Source organism: Phascolarctos cinereus, unplaced genomic scaffold, assembly GCF_003287225.1.
Source record: "Phascolarctos cinereus isolate Bilbo 61053 unplaced genomic scaffold, phaCin_HiC Scaffold_4;HRSCAF=312, whole genome shotgun sequence".
Taxonomy (NCBI): domain Eukaryota; kingdom Metazoa; phylum Chordata; class Mammalia; order Diprotodontia; family Phascolarctidae; genus Phascolarctos; species Phascolarctos cinereus.
This window is the reverse complement of record NW_027555847.1, coordinates 21,493,170-21,509,324: the sequence shown is the minus strand read 5'-3', so window position 1 is coordinate 21,509,324 and position 16,155 is coordinate 21,493,170. Positions and strand designations below refer to the sequence as shown.

The 16,155-nt window shown below is 40.2% G+C and overlaps 1 protein-coding gene across 1 annotated transcript in view; it reads right to left on the bottom strand.

Annotated features, from left to right (window-relative positions):
* Positions 1 to 16,155, bottom strand: part of SLMAP (sarcolemma associated protein) — a 167,877-nt gene that overhangs the window by 14,237 nt on the left and 137,485 nt on the right. The window contains 4 exon segments of the mRNA XM_020969105.2: positions 4,311 to 4,631; positions 8,497 to 8,538; positions 8,541 to 8,570; positions 9,761 to 9,883. Of these exon segments, the coding sequence (XP_020824764.1) occupies positions 4,311 to 4,631; positions 8,497 to 8,538; positions 8,541 to 8,570; positions 9,761 to 9,883 (516 nt within the window).

Genomic DNA, 16,155 nt, shown 5'->3' with positions numbered 1-16,155 from the left:
ACATGTCACGTTCTGGGGCTGGCTTTGACCCTCACTCAGCCCAGAAGATGGAAGAATGGGGGGTGAGAGCCAGGAGAGCACAGGGCACAAGGGCTGCTGCCAAACTCCCTCCCCAGAAGCTTTGTCTTTTGTCATTTTTATACGTGTATGCTGCACACAGGTGTCTTTTTTATTCAAGGAATTTCATCAAGGTTGGTGGGGAATATTTTGGAGGAAAATCCATTAAATGTGTCTCTCAACTACAATGATAACAATACTCGTTTTGTAACACTTTGGTGAAATCTGCAGGTTAAATTTGTGGGTTAAAAAAAATAAACAGAAGTTTGATAAAATTTTCCAAACAAGGCACTGATGGCAAAATAGCTTTTGAACTTGAGTTACACTTCATTATTTCACTGCAAAATGAGCAAGTTAACGAGATACGAAATAAAGCATCAAACTTTCGGTTCAAGTTCCTATTACATAATCTTTTTTTGCTATCAAAAGGAAAAATAAGCCTTACTTTGTGAACACCAGATGAAAAATCTTATGATTCCTAAAGAAGCATGTTTACACTACATCTTTTATCTAGTATTATTTTATAAAAAAACATTATTTTTTCCAATTAACAAGTATTTATTTTCTTTTCTTCTCACCTCCCTTAATTCACTGGGGAAAAAAATAAAGAAGAAAAACAAAAAACCCTTGTCACAAATATGTATAGTGAAGAAAAATTAATTCTTGTACTGGCCGCGTCCAAAATGCATGCATGTCTTATTCTGTATCTTGGCTCCATCACCTGTCAAGAAGTGAGTAGTACACTTTATCCTGGTCCTCTGGAATTGTGACGGCTCACTGCACTGATCAGAATTCTGAAATCTTTCAAAGCTGTCTATTCCTATGATGGCACAGTCACTGTATAAACTGTATTCTGGTTCTGCTCACTTCCCTCTGCATCAGCTCAAACAAGTCTTCCCAGGTCTCTCTGAACCATCTCAGTATGTTATTACAGTCATATACTAAAATTTGTTCAGCCATTTGCCAGCTGTTGGGAATCTCTCTTAACTTACAGTTATTTTCCATTACAAAAAGAAGTGCTACTAGCATTTTTGTATACATGGGTCTTTTGCCTCTTTCTTCCAACTCTTTGGGGTAGAAGGCCTAGTTTCTAGCAGTAGTATTGCTGGGACAAATGGTATTATGTACAACTTAGTAAGCTTATGAGCATGGTTCCAAACTGCTTTTCAGAATGGCTAGACTATTACTTCACAGTTCCACCAACAGCGGAACAGTGTGCCTGTTTTCCCACAGCTCCTCCAAGTGTAAACTTTCCTTTTTGGTCAGTTTTGCTAATCTAAGAAATGTGAGAGAGAGCCTTGGAGTGGCTTTAATTTGTATTATTCTAATTATTAGTGAAGTGGTACATTTCTTCATATGGCTATTAATACTTTAGATTTTCTCCTTTGAACATTGCCTGTTCATATCCTTTGGCCATTTACTCAAGGAGGCCCTCATTCTCATAAATTTGAATCAGTTCCTTATATATGTTAGAAATGAAGCCATTATCAGAGATATTTGCTATGAAATCCTCCCAATTAACTGTTTCCCTTCTAATTTTAAGTGTATTGGCTTTAATTATGCAAACACTTAAATTTCATATAATTAAAAACGTCCATTTTGTCTTCTGAGGTCCTCTGAATTACTTGTTCAATCACGAAGTCTTCCCTTATTCATAGTTCTGAAAGGATGTCTTTCTTGCTCCTCTAATTTCTTTATGATGTGACCTTTTACATCTAAGTCATTCATCTATTTGGAACTTTCCCTGGTATACGTGGTATGAGATGTTGGTGATACCTGCTTTCTGCCAAAATGTTTTCTAATTTCCCTGGTCATTTTGTCAAATGGTGAATTCTTATCATAATAATTGGGTCTTTGGGTTTATGAATTACTGTTTGTTGTACATCTAGTCTACCCCACTGATAAAACTCTTTCCATTCCACTTCTTAAAAAAATCTTCTTTGACACAGTCAACTTTTTGATTTTTTCTAGCTCTATGAGGTAAATTCTTTAGTAATTTGATTGGTATGGCACTGAACAACTAAATTAAGGTATATAGTATTGCCATTTTAATTAATATTGGCTCAGCCTAACTCCTGAGCAATTATTATTTCTTCAATAATTTAGGTCTGTCTTTAAATGATTTTGTAGCTGTATTATATAGTTCCTATGCATATCTTGGAAGGTAGACTCCTAAGTATTTTATACACAATATAGTTATTTTAAAGGGAATTTTTCTACCATTTCCTGCTGGGTTTCATTGGTAATAAACCAAAATGCTGATGATTTATTGTCTATCCTGCAACACTGGCAAAGTTACTGTTTTAATTAATTTTTAGTTAGATAGCTAAGGTTCATTCTCTTAGTAAATCATTTTATCATGTGCAAAAAATTATAACTTTGTGTATGCTTATTCCTTCAATTTGTTTTTCTTCTCTTTTTGCTACAGCTAGCATTTCTAGCACTATATCAAACAGTAGTGCCGATAATGGACATCCTTAACTTTACACTTGATCTTACTAGAAAGGCATCTCATTTATTGTTGCAACATATAACACTGGGGTCTTGATTTTGACAGATACCACTTATATTTAGGTAAGGTTTATTTATTTCTATGTTTTCTAGTGTCTTCGATAAAAATAGATGTTGTAATAGAAGGGGAAGGGGATAAGAAAAGGGGGGGTAATAGAAGGGAACGCAGATTAGGGGAAGGGGCATTCAGAATGCATGCTGTCTTGGGGTGAGGAGAGGGGAGAGATGGGGAGAAAATTTGGAACTCTAAATCTTATGGAAGTGAATGTTTAAAATTACAAATAAGTAAAATTAATTATAAAAAAAAGATGTATTACAAAGAAATACAAAGAAAAAGCTTTCAGTGTATCTTAATATAATATTAATGTTCTTAATATTCTTGTTATAAATGTGAACTTTCATGTTTATAGTTTTCCTGATATTGAACCAACATTGTATTCCTGGTATAAATCCAACCTGGTCATAGCATATGATCGTTTTACTGTGTTGCTCTAGCTTTTTTGCTTATATTTTGTTTAAAATTTTTGCATTAATATTTGTCAGGAATATTGGTCTAAAGTTTTTCTGTTTTCGGTTTTCCTTGTATCAAGACCATATTGATATCATAGAAGGAATCTGGCGAGGATCCTCTGGGGGGGGGTGTTGCGCAACAGTTTATGTAATACGGGAAGGGATTATTCTTTGAATGGTTGACAGACTTGTAAATTCAAATATATTTAAACATATTTCTTGTTCTGTTAATATAAGCATTTAATATTTATGTCAATATTCATCCAGCATTTTTTAAAATTCTTGGTCCTATTGGCATAGAGGTGGACAAATTAGCTTCTAATAATCCCCTTTATTTCTTTACTTGTTAATTTTTTCACTTTTTGATAAGGGTAACATCTTTTCACTTTTCTTTGGTTAAATCAACTTAGCTAATGGGCTATTTGTTTTATTGTTTTTAAAATGGCCCTTAATTTTATTCAGTTTTTTTCTTTCAGTTTTATTAATCTCATTGTCATCTAATATTTTTAAAATACTTTTTCTTTATTATGAACTTAAATACCAGCAAACATGAACTTTTCAACCTACAAATCAAAGAAAAGCAGACCGGATGAGACAGTGTGAGCTTCCGTCATGCACCGTTTTTGTGAGCACATCATGTCTGATACAACAGCAACAAAACTGTCTTACTTTTGGTGCCAATTTTTTTTAAACTAAAAAGTGCTGACATAAGCATTTCTGTACACACTGGTCCTTCCCCTCTGTTTTTTACCTCTTTAGGAAGTATAGCTAAACATCTAGGGAAAGAACGTAACATTTTATGACCATAATAAATCACAAATCTCGAATAAATCACATAATTATAAAAGAAAACTGCCCAGGAGTGAGAACCCAAGAACAAAGTGGAAGAAGAAAGAATCCACTGTGGGTCACTTCCTGAAAGCTCAGACTGAAACCCCTCATAAATCTGATGCTTCTAGATCCAGAAAAGGACACTGCGTGTAGCCCTAAAGAATGAGTCACAACGCGAGGCAGCAGAGCCAGAAGCATACGGTATTATGCTACAACTACAATGAAGGAAAGGAATCATCAAGTATAAAACACCAAAAGTAAAAGAAAAGGCTTACAGCCAAGAACAGCTTATCTTAAAAAACCAGGTTAGATATTACAGGGAAAAAGACGGCCCCTGAATACAGGAAAGGCCGCTCCTGCCTTCACTGTCTTCCACCCTGATGGCCACTATGCTGACTGACCTTGCAACCTTGAGGATTCCTCTTTCTGCTGGTCTTCACACTGCTGACACCGGAGCTGAAAACTGGACTGCAGACTGACAATTTCCTTCTCATACTCCGAGGCTGCCTTCCGCCACCGCTCCAGCTCCTCCCGAACCTTCTGAAGCTCGACTTGCAGGGAAGCGATGTCCATGTCCCGCTCAGACGCAGCCTTGTCTGCTACTTGTTGAAGCAGCAGAATTTCATCTTGGGCGCTGAGCAAATCGTGCTTCGTGCTTGTGATTTCATTTTCCTTCTCTTCCCGAAGGTTCTCCATATCAGTATGTAACCTCTGCAACTGGGCTAGAAAAGAAAAGGCTATCGTCTATCATTTTCTTAGGCTACAGTAATGAAATACAGCAGATACGCTCAGGCAGACCGGGGCAGATTTCACGGTCTACCGAGTTCAGTATTTTCTCTCTCACCAAGAGACACTGCAGGAAGGCACTTAGTCTTCCAGGATCATGCTAATTCCAAGGTTATGGTTTTTAAAAAGGAGAAGGGCAGGGGAAGACTCCATCCTGCCCTAGAAAACACCAAAGGCCTATATGAAGCTTCGGTTACTCAAATTTCTGATAAAGGATAAGCTCAAATGAACAAGATCATGAATAGCAGGGAATCAAAGAAGTAAAGATGGAAAGCATTAGTCCTCTTCAACCTGGGCAGGCAAAGGACAGCGTAGCAGAATCCCAAGAGAGACTAGAGGGAGGCTTAACGGTGGCTACCACCTCTCCTCAGATTCCCTGGGAGGCTGCCGAGACCAATGATCCTAGAACACTAAAAACAATATGGCCACTCACGCCACTCATCCATGTGGCCGGGGGACTAACCCTGTAGGTACCGTACTAAGGACAGGCACTGCAGCTAATGAAGATCCACAGAAGAAAGTTTTCATCACCAAAGTTTGTCAAATGGTTCAAGTCAGAAAGAAGCATGTATGGCTTTACAGATGGAAATGACACTCAGGGGATGCAACAGCTTTTGTCCTACTGTTGTACCCTTAAAACCCACTGGCTCTTTCTTTCCATTGGTCATGCAACTGCACCCTTCTCTATGTGTAGTCTCCCTCTAGAAAGCAGTGACTTTGTCACTTTTCTTTTTAAAACAGATTTGCCTAAATTTTGCCCTTGTACCCCACTCTTCCTACCTTTAACTTAGGCCTTCGTACTTAATACAGTCCCTGGCACATAATTAATGATTTTTTATCCATTCATTCTCTTTCTCCCTCAGATCTTCAATTTCCATATCTTCTGGGATCCTTTCTGGCAACTTACAAATATACTCAAAGCTCTTCTTTAATCAGTCATTTATACACAAACACACACCCCTCTACCTTCACCTGACCTTGCCATTCTTCACAAAAGCTCAAACATTGAGAGCTAGGACCTTCCTAATCCCCTTATTTTACAAAGAATATTAAGAAATGATTTGTCCAAAGCCATACAGATGTTAAGCAAGAGAACTGAGATTTAAACCCAAATCCTCAGTCTCCAAATCCAGCATAACTTTCCACTGCAATGTGTTGCCTCTCCTTAAACTACTGTCCTACATCTTTCCTTTCAAAGCCAAACCCCTAGAAAGGGTTTACACTTCCTGCTTCTATGTCCTGTCTGCCAATTTATTTCTCAACTTCTTGTCATCTACATTTTGAAATCACTTCCCCAATTAAGCCAAAGGTTGTCAAAATATTTTTAAAACAACGTTCATGACCCCAGGCTAAGAACCCCTGCGTTAAACTGCTCTCAGAAAGTCACCAGTGACATGATAGCTGTTACATGCCACGGCCTTTGCTTACTCTCCATTATCCTTGATGTTCTTGCAGCTTTTGACAGTGATTCTGATTCCAAGACACTACTCTCACCTACATCTGTCTTCACGCACTCCTTTTCTGGACTCCTTTGGTGTGAATTATCGTCCATCTCCAATCCCCTAAACTTGGACATCATGCGAAGCGGTCTGAGATTCTCTTCTCTAAACCTCTCCTTTCTTGACAATCTCATATTATTTCTACTTACCTGGCTCCCGAATCCATAGTCTAGCCCTAATATTTCTCCTCAACTCCAAATCCCATATTTGCAATTTTGCTTGCTGGATACTGTGTGGCTAATTAAACTTAACTTGCCCAAATGTGATGTGAAGTCATCACCTTAGTCCTCAAATTCTTCCTTCCTCAAACTACCTGACTTTTTAAAAAACTTATTCTCATCTCTTAAGTCACAAAGGTTCAGAACCTGAGAGTACCCTGTGATCTCTCTCCCCTTACCTTCCCCTATCCATCAGCTGCCAAACTCCCGCCACTCCCACTGTCATTACCTGGCATAGGGCTAGTTTCCTAATTAGTTTCTCCATCACTCTCTCCTATATATCTTCCACAAAGCTGATTAAGTGACTTCCCTGATCAGAAAACTTCAAGGTGACTCCTTCTCTCTAAATTAAACCACAGATTCTTCCACCTGATTTGGACTGACCTCTTGCCAGATCTGTGCTCCAACCTATCTCCTCCAACCTTTTCAGCATTTCTATCCGATACGCCCTTTCCACTCTCTCCACCCATGAATTTGCACATGTTATATTCTGTGCTTGGAACAGAATTTCCACATTTCTGTGATCAAGAATCCATTTCTGCATTCCATGCTTAGCTTGGGCACCACCTCCTTTATGAACCCTTCCTAGAAACTCAATGGCTAATGCTTCCTCTCCTCTTATAGCCACCCTTTACTTCACTCGATTCTTTACTCGATTACAGTGTGTGGCACCTCTCTGTGTTCCCAAGAAAAATGGAAGCCCTTTGGGCTCAGGAACTTTTTTGTTTCTGTGTTAATTTCTCTAATTACTAGTAATGATGTATTGAACTGCTAATTAGCCATATCCATTCCACCACTACCACCAACCTCAACTTGTACTTTTGAAGTGGCTTTTATGAACTAAAGTTTAAAGCTTTATATTGACCCCTGTTCAATTTCTTCTTCTTAGCTTCAGTCTACTGTTCTAGCTCGTCAAGATATTTTTGAATTCTGACTCTTCCGGCAGAAAAATAGTATGCTCCCCCATATGACTATTCAATGCCCCAGTATCTAATCCAGATAACCTCTCTTCTCATTTCAGAACTTCAAGGGCTCAGTGGTCTCTCGATGATACGGACTGCCTTCCAATGTTACCAATGGCAACTCCTCGGTAGTTTCTCACTGCATGTGATATCTGCCTGTTTTCTTCCATCAGTGTCACTATGAGCTCTATCTAACAGGCTGGCGTTCTTCCTTTGTCCTTCCTGTCACAGACAGGCCCCGGGGAAGTCCCTCGCCTGGCCCGTTATCTTTGGTTCTGTGCTCTATTCCCTGCTCCTGTATTCTGCTGTCTTTTAATTCACATTTTATGCTTAAAGCATCAATTGTCACATATCTTGATGCCTATTAAACTCCATCGCATGTCACTGCCCTCTGGGTCACCCATAACCTTGACAGCACGGAGACTGTGACGGTTCATGATTCACAGCTACGTAACACCGAGAGAAAAATATCTGGGATAAAAGGTAGGCTTTTTTTATTTCTGTGGAGGAGTAGTGGCTCAGGATCAACAAAAACACTGCAACGTTTACTAAACAAGCTAGCCTACTCTCTTCTTCTTCCTATTCAATTCTGGGCCCCAGAACGCTATCCAACTACAGTGTCTTCACGAGATTCATATACTGAATAACTTGATGAAATGCCCATTCAATTGCATATCAAGAGTCTGGTATCATGTATTTTCCATTCATCTGGTCTGATGAGTATTGTTCTAATTGCAAATAACCAATGAGGCATAAAACAAAGCTGTTCACCATGATTATAGACAATATCCTGAACCATTACAGATAACATCATTCACAGGAGAGATTCCCTTGTGAAGTTTGGCCCTTAAGGTTCCCAGTAATATGATAGTACCTATTTAGTGAGTGACCATGCAAAAACACTCACCTAACAACACAAACCAAAAAAATTCAAATACATTCTCACATCCCACCTCCCTCCAAAAACAACGAAAGGGACACTGGTAATACTTCAGTGAAGTGTTTTTCACTTTTGAGACAAAATTCGCACGTCATTCCTCTACAGTCAGAGTTAGACTAAGCACTGTAAGAGATGGTGATCAGTTGTCACTGCCCCTCATCTTCAAACACACTGTTTCATACCTTGAAGAACCTGTATTTGCTTTGCAGACTCCTCAACTTGTGTCGATAGGCTTTTCTTTCTTCTTCCAAAAGAGCTAAAAATGGAAGCAAAAGTATACCTAGTTTAACATATTAAATGACAAACACAGTCTTGGGGCTGACCAGCCGAACATTTCTAAGTGAAATGCCTTTCAACAGTTGACTGTGGGAAACCAAAGTTAAGTAACCAATCTCAATTGTTAGACAAGCAGTTTAAATAGTTTAGTAGCACGGGAACAAAGTAGTCATGACCAGCGCCAACGCTCCTTCCTGACATAAAGCCCATTCCTGATCCCCTCATCTGCAACGATCTGTCTTTCCTCACCCAAGACTCTGTCTACACCTCTCTTCTTGGGTACTCATTCGTGTTTTTACTTTGTGTTCTGGTTTTTCAGATCTCCGTCCTCTGCGTTGTTGAACTGGTATGAATTGGATGCCAGGAAAGCCAGACTGATTCAGTAAGCACTAAAGTTTATTAAGCTATATGTTTCAAAGATGTGTGCTGTTTATAATGGATATAAAAGAACTGTTCTTTGTTCTCATAAATGAAAGAGCTAAGTTCAGAAAACTGACAACAAAAATATGTGTTTATATATCTACCCAGTGCTGGGCACGCAGCAAGTGCTATAAACTTACTGACATGCAGACATTTAAAAGACATACAGTGAGGCAAGTGACTTGCCTGCTCAATGTTCATTTATGATTTGCCCATTAAAAATATGCAAGGTCCCTTAAAAGAAATTTTACAGGGATTTATAAATCTAGCACTTTTGGGGGGCATCTGGAAGGATATAGCTCTCGCAACATGAGTAATTAACGAAAGAGAAGGCAGCAATGATAAGAATTTCCTTGTTCCCCTTTAGCAATACATTTTAGTCTAGCCTGGAAGGCTGATGTGGAGGTTCGGTGTCCACGGCCTACTCACCATCTCTCTATAAGCTTCTATGAAGTGCTAACCAATGGCAGGAAGGCAAAGTTAGTGATGGGAACATGAGAAAAGAGGAGGGGCCGTGGACACCGCCAGTTGAAGACCCTGAGTTTTGCTCACTTAGGCGTAAGGAAGGAGAGGGATCACTCATCGTCTCTCCCAGCCATGGCCTAGAGGGCCAGCTAGAGCAACTTACAGCAGGCCATCAGACCAAGTCTTAACTGGCTGAAAACAGAAGGCTTTCTACTGTCTTTCTTCTTCTTTCCTCATCTCATGCTTAACGCGACCACTACAGAGGCAAACCCATCTCCGTCTCACCTTGAAGTTCAGAGCATTTTTGTTTACTCCCTCTAGCTAGCTCTTGAGCTTCAATCAACTCCTTGTGAAGATGCTGAATGTCTTGCTTTGTCTCAGTTTCAGACTGGGCCCCCTGCAATTCATCTGATAAAAACATGGGGTTTAAAGCCAAAGTTAGCACAACACATTCACCTCTACTCCTAATGAGAAGCAGCCTCTTTCCTGTTAGGCGTGCAGTTAGCTGGAGTACGTCTTCACAATGAGTTAATTGTAAGTTAAAAGTAAATTATCAGTGCGTTCTTTTTTACCTCCAGTTAGGTATATCTTAGCATAGCACAGCAACAAAATAGAGTAACATCTTCATTATCTGGCTATTATATGTCTAGCACTCTGAATCCTAAAAAGAGCAGTAAGTGACTGGTAAAAAAGAAGGGGGGGGGGAGGAGGGGATAGCATTTTTTAGCTAGTCATAGCTGTTTGTGCCAAGTACCGTCAAAGTGAAAGCATCACAAAAATAAAGTATGAGAAGAAAAAAAAATGCCTACACGAACATGGTGGCTGGCAGGAGTGGCAGCAGAGGTAGGGAGCAGGCCTGATGGGCAGTGAAGAAGCAGCCATGTAAAATAGTAAGAGGGCTAAGCAGTCTTAGATATTTCAGAAACCCCTGAAAAGATACTGTATTATAGCAGAAAATAATGAATGTGCTTATATGATAGTGGCAAAAGTTAGGCAAAAGGAAAAAATTTAATAACAACAACAACAACAACAATAATAATAATAATAATAATTATTTAAGTGACTTGCCAGAGTCACACAGGTAGTCAGTGTCTAAGGCTGGATTTGAACTCAGATCTTTCCTAATTTCTTCAGGTCCAGTATTCAATCCACTGAATTATCCAGCTGCCTGAACGGATTTCTTAAACTAGGTAATATGTTTTAGAAAGTTTTGAGTCATGAAATGGTTTCATCTGCAAACTCTATTCCTCCTAACCATTCTGGGTGGCACTACTAAGAGAGGAGGAAAAATAAAACAAGCAAACAGTCAGTGACTGCTAGGGAGACACCAGAGTGGAGTGAACCAAGTCCTGGACCTGAAGGGCCCAGTTCAAATCCTGGCTTGGCCCTTTCTCCCTGGAATACAAGAGGGCTGGAATGATCGTCCTCCAAGTTCAAAAGCCTAAGATCCCAGGTGGAAGCCGTGGAGAAGAACGAGTGTCGGCGAAAGGGGCCAGGACAAGACCTGTGATGTCACCGGGATGAGGAAATCCTTCTGCCAGAGCAGGGCGGGCCCTCCTTGCAATGCAGTCTGGGAAGGCTGCCTTTAGGACACTAGCCCAGGGTCACACAACAAAGTTGAGTTGGAGGTGGAACTTGAATTCAGGGCTTTCTGAGTAGACGCAGTTGACATCCAAACGGATTTCTTTTTATTTACTTAGTCAGGTGAGGGCAGAGTAGTCATCATTTAAAATTTGAAATTAAAAAAGGTAGTCAGAGGAGATGCCGGCTACTTGGCACAATGTGCTGAGTAATGAACAAAAGCCATGAGGGAATGTCAGATGGTTCTCAATGACTCCTACAAGGATTGTCTATACTTTCCTGCTACACAAGGCCTTGGTGTTCCAAAGGCCCGTAAGGGTCCTAAGAATTTTAAATCTATGATTCTAAGAATCAAAAACGCACAGGAACAAGATCTGTAGCAAAGCAGCACAGAAGCATGACGGGAACATCTCACAACCGATGTGGACATCGAAGATCGGCAAGGGACTCTGGAAACCATCCCTTTCACAAGCTGCTTCAAGTCACAACATCTGCTGTGCGTGTCGGTGTTTGTTCCAACTGACATCACAATACAAGGAGCTGGAAGCTGTCTTTACGCCACAGCTTTCCTGTACTATATGAGATGTGGGAGTCAGAGAATACGGGCCCTGCTCATGCAGCCAGTAATCAGCTCCCTAATCAGCTCCCTTACCAATCTCCTCAATGCTGGAATGCTGCGTTGGTCATCCGCAGAGACATTCTTCCTGCTGATGTAGCTGCAAGCCCCTCCAACACTCCAGAAAAGTTCTCCATGAAAGGCCCTGACCAGGCTACTGATGAGGCTGCCTCTCTCTGATATCAGGCCCCGCCAAGGCTTGTCAGACAAGAACCTGGACGCTAGCCTATGCCACAATGGAGCACTTACCAGTAAAGGCTTGCAAACACCAAACCTAAACCAACTTAGAAATGAATACGTACAGATGCCTACATTTCAAACAACCTTTCTCCAAACCCAGTGACTCCCTATTTCTGACCAAAGTAACATCAATCATCTAGTCTCTGTTGCCAGAAACTCTCTGGTTCATCTTTTACTCTTCCCTCTCTCACTCAATGAATTACTAAGTCTACAGTCTACCTCTAAAAGAGGAAGGCTGAACCAGGCAAAGAATTCCTAAAGAAAAGGAGAAGAACGAATGGTTGCCAGTACAGGACGGCTATGAGACCTCAAAATCACATCTGTCACATCACTTCAGTCATAAACAGCACCAACAGGATTTGATTTTCAGAAGCTGACAATACACATCACTGGTGAGGAAGTACAACTAACACTGCTGTTCGAGTCTTCCCTCCTAGTGATGTCTTCAGAAAGCCTCAGAGTGTCAAAGGTGCAAAGGGTCTTGTTTCACAGGGGAGGACACCAAGGCCCAGACAAATTACGTACCTAATCAACAGTATATTTTATAACAAATAAAATCTCGTGCTGAAGCTCAGCCTCCCACGCTCATGACACACTCACACTTATCTTCCAGCTTCTAACATGTTTTGGAAAGTCCCACTTTTCACTCCTTAGCCCAGAATCCCACCTTCGGTGTAGTTCCCTCCCTCAATCCATCGTGAATATGTAAACCAGAACTGGATAGTGAACAACAAAGCTGCCAACAGGCACCTGTTCTTGCACCCTACGGTGCCCTGTAGGAGTCTAGAAGCTCCTCCTGCCTGGGGCACAGCCTCTCCTTCAGCACCACAATGTTCCAGGCATTCCCACTCCCGGCCACAGTCAGCCCTGGTGCTCAGACTCCTCCTTCTGTCTCTATGCCCACCTGACCTGGAAAAATGATTCACTGTGCCTTTTTCTTGGGATTTCCCCATCAGAATTTGGTCTAGAGCCTTTTCTAAATCTGTCTGGAGGAGTTTAAGAAGGGAGCTCACTGTTCAGCACTACCCAACAGTGAGCTTCTTGAAGGTGAAGACCATATAATCTTTGAAATGTCCCACAATGCCTGGCACAATGTAAAGCGCACAGTAGGAATTCAAACATTTGACTGCAATTAGTACAAAAGGATATGTTCTTCAAAATGGATAATACTGAATTTCTGTGAATTAAATTATTTTTAAAAATACTAGAGAAGCATGCTTAATTAAAAGGAGCCTACACTAATTACCACTAATTGGTCATTATATATTTTCTATCACAATACCACTAAAGAGTCTCTTTTTTCACAGCACAGTGCCCATACAGAGTACGCCCTTCACTCTAATACTGAGGACATTGGGGACAAGACTAACACTTCACTTTTAGGCCAACAATAATGGGTTTTTATCGTATAGTACTTATGTCAAGTCACCTAAAGCATCTGCGAACTCGAATTATAATGAGCTATGGAAACACATGCTGTTCTCCACTTTAGTTAAATCACTGAAGTGAAAGACTTTCCAAAATATGTTAGAATTTTATTTGGAACAAATTATCAGATGATATTTATCAAATACTATAAGCCCAAAGACATTCTTATAACTAAGACACATACAAAATGGAATTCCCAGAACCAAAATATTTACATCATGATCTAATGAATGTAATCAATACAAACAACCATATATAAACCAAGAAATGTTGGCAGATCGTTTACTTAGAACAAGGGTCAAAACATCACCATTTGCTAACGAGCCCATTTATGCGCACTACTAGGCTTGGACAAGTACTCATTACGCATGAGATACTGATGTGGGAAAATGGCTCATTAGTGTGCTGTGGCCTAGCTCCACTCCCACCACACAGGGTCACAGGGCCCCAGGTTTAGCACGGAAAGGGCAAAGCAAATACTCTGACCAAAGGCTGCTTAAAGATAACTTTTTTTAAAAATTAATTAATTAATTTTTAGTTTTCAACATTCATTTCCACAAGATTTTGAGTTTCAAATTTTTTCCCCACCCCAATGGTGTGCATTCTGAATTCCCCTTCTCCCAATCTGTTCTCCCTTCTATCACACCCCACCCCTCTCTTATCCCCGTCCCCTTTTATTTTCCCATAGGGCAGGATCGATTTCTATACCCCACTGCCTGTATATCTTATTTCCCAGTTGCATGTAAAAACAATTTTTAACATTCGTTTTTAAAACCTTGAGTTCCAAATTCTCTCCCTCTCTCCCCATCAATACTCACTGAGAAGCAACTCGATACAAGTTATACATGTGTAGTCATGGGAAACACTCCATAACAGCCATGTTGTGAAAAACTAACTATATTTCCCTTCATCCTATCCCGCCTTCCATTTATTCTATTCTCTCCTTTGACCTTGTCCTGCCTCAAGTATTTGCTTCTGATTACCCCCTCCCCCACTCTGTCCTCCCTTCTACCATCCTCCTCTCTCTTATCTCCTTCCTCCCTATTTTCCTACAGGGTAAGATAGATTTCCATATCCAGTTGAATGTGTATGGTATCCCCCCCTTAAGCCAAATCCAATGAGAGTAAGATTCACTCATTCCCTCTTACCTCCCTCCTCTTCCCCCCTACTGTAAAAGCTTTTTCTTACCTTTTATGTGAGATAATTTACACAGTTCTACCTCTCCCTTTCTCCTTCTCCCTTCCCTGTACAAACCTCTCTCACCCTTTAATTTTATTTTTTAGATATCATCCCTTCATATTCAATTCACCCTGTGCCCTCTGTCTTTCTCTCTCTATTTCCTCCAACTGGCCTAATACTGAGAAAGGTCTCATGAGTCATAAACATCATCTTTCCATGTAGGAATGTAAATAGTTCAACTTTAATAAGGCTCTTATGCTTTCTCTTTCCTGTTTACCTTTTCATGCTTCTCTTGAATCTTGTATTTGAAAGTCAAATTAAAGATAAAATTAACAGTAAAAGTACCTCTTGCACAGCAGACCAAATCCATTTGATTTTTATACCCATGTCCATAAATATGGATTCTGTTCTTCTAGTACTGATGATACACTGTCACTGACTCATTCATAATAAGATCAATGGCACATATTTAGGAGGTGGCTGAACAGAACTTGAGTTGCTTACAATTCGTAACTAGAGGTCAGCTACACTCCTGTTTCAAGGTAAAAAGGATAGAGTGCTGGGCCTTGTGTCGGGAAGACTCATTTTCATGAGTTCCAATCCAGCCTAAGACAGTTAACTAGCTGTGTGACTCTTAACTTAACCTTGTGTGCCTCAATTTCCTCACCTGTAAAATGAGCTGAAGAAGGAAATGGCAAATGGCTCCAGTATCCTTGCCAAGAAAACCCCAAACGGGGTCACAAAGAGTTGGATACCACTGAAAAATGACTGAACAACAACAACAACAAGTAAAAAGGCCTATGAGGAGATTAAACTCTATATCTGAACACTCACAAGAAATCATTTGTTATTTTTTAAGCATCTATCATGTACAGGGCACTGTGCTAGGAATTCTGCCTTGCAAACTTCTATTTTATATGCATCTACAGGAGAAAATTAAAAATAACACTCTAAATATAGTCAAAAGAAATATAAAAATAGTCAAGTTGCATTTCCCAAGGCATTCTATATTCAATCAAGATGAGAACTAAGAGACATTTTTTTAGGCTAGTGTACACATGACATAATGTCAACAGTTCACGTAATTGAGATTATACTTTTAAAAATAAGAAATTATAACAAGAGAAAAACTGATTCTCTTCTTTGTGAACATAACAAGTTAGATATTCTAGGCCTTTTTAGCCTCATTCCACCTTTTAAACTGAGAATCACAGACCTGGTTAGAAGCTCACACAGAGATGACACTTTCCGTCTTTTAATCTAACAGCAGAAATGATACTTGAGACACATGAACAGAGGCCAGCAACCTAGATCATTCTTCCTGAAACCTGTGGCACAGACCCAAATGTGCACTATTAAAAGGCCGTGACCTGCAGGCACTGCTGAAGGTCGTGCCCACAATAATGAGGTTGCAGATCTGGTGATGGGACTTTCCCAAGCAGCGTCTGGCTTCATTAGAGAAGAAGCAAAGAAGGGGCAAGAGGCCAGGTTTGGGGTTTGGCAAGGCGATCAGTGATGAGCAAAGGGGCTGAGGCATTTCAAGGTGAACGACAGCGTACAGCTGCACTGAACAATCACAAAGGAAGACCATGAAATGAAGCAAGAGAAGCCAGAAGAGACAGGGTTAGAGGGGCCA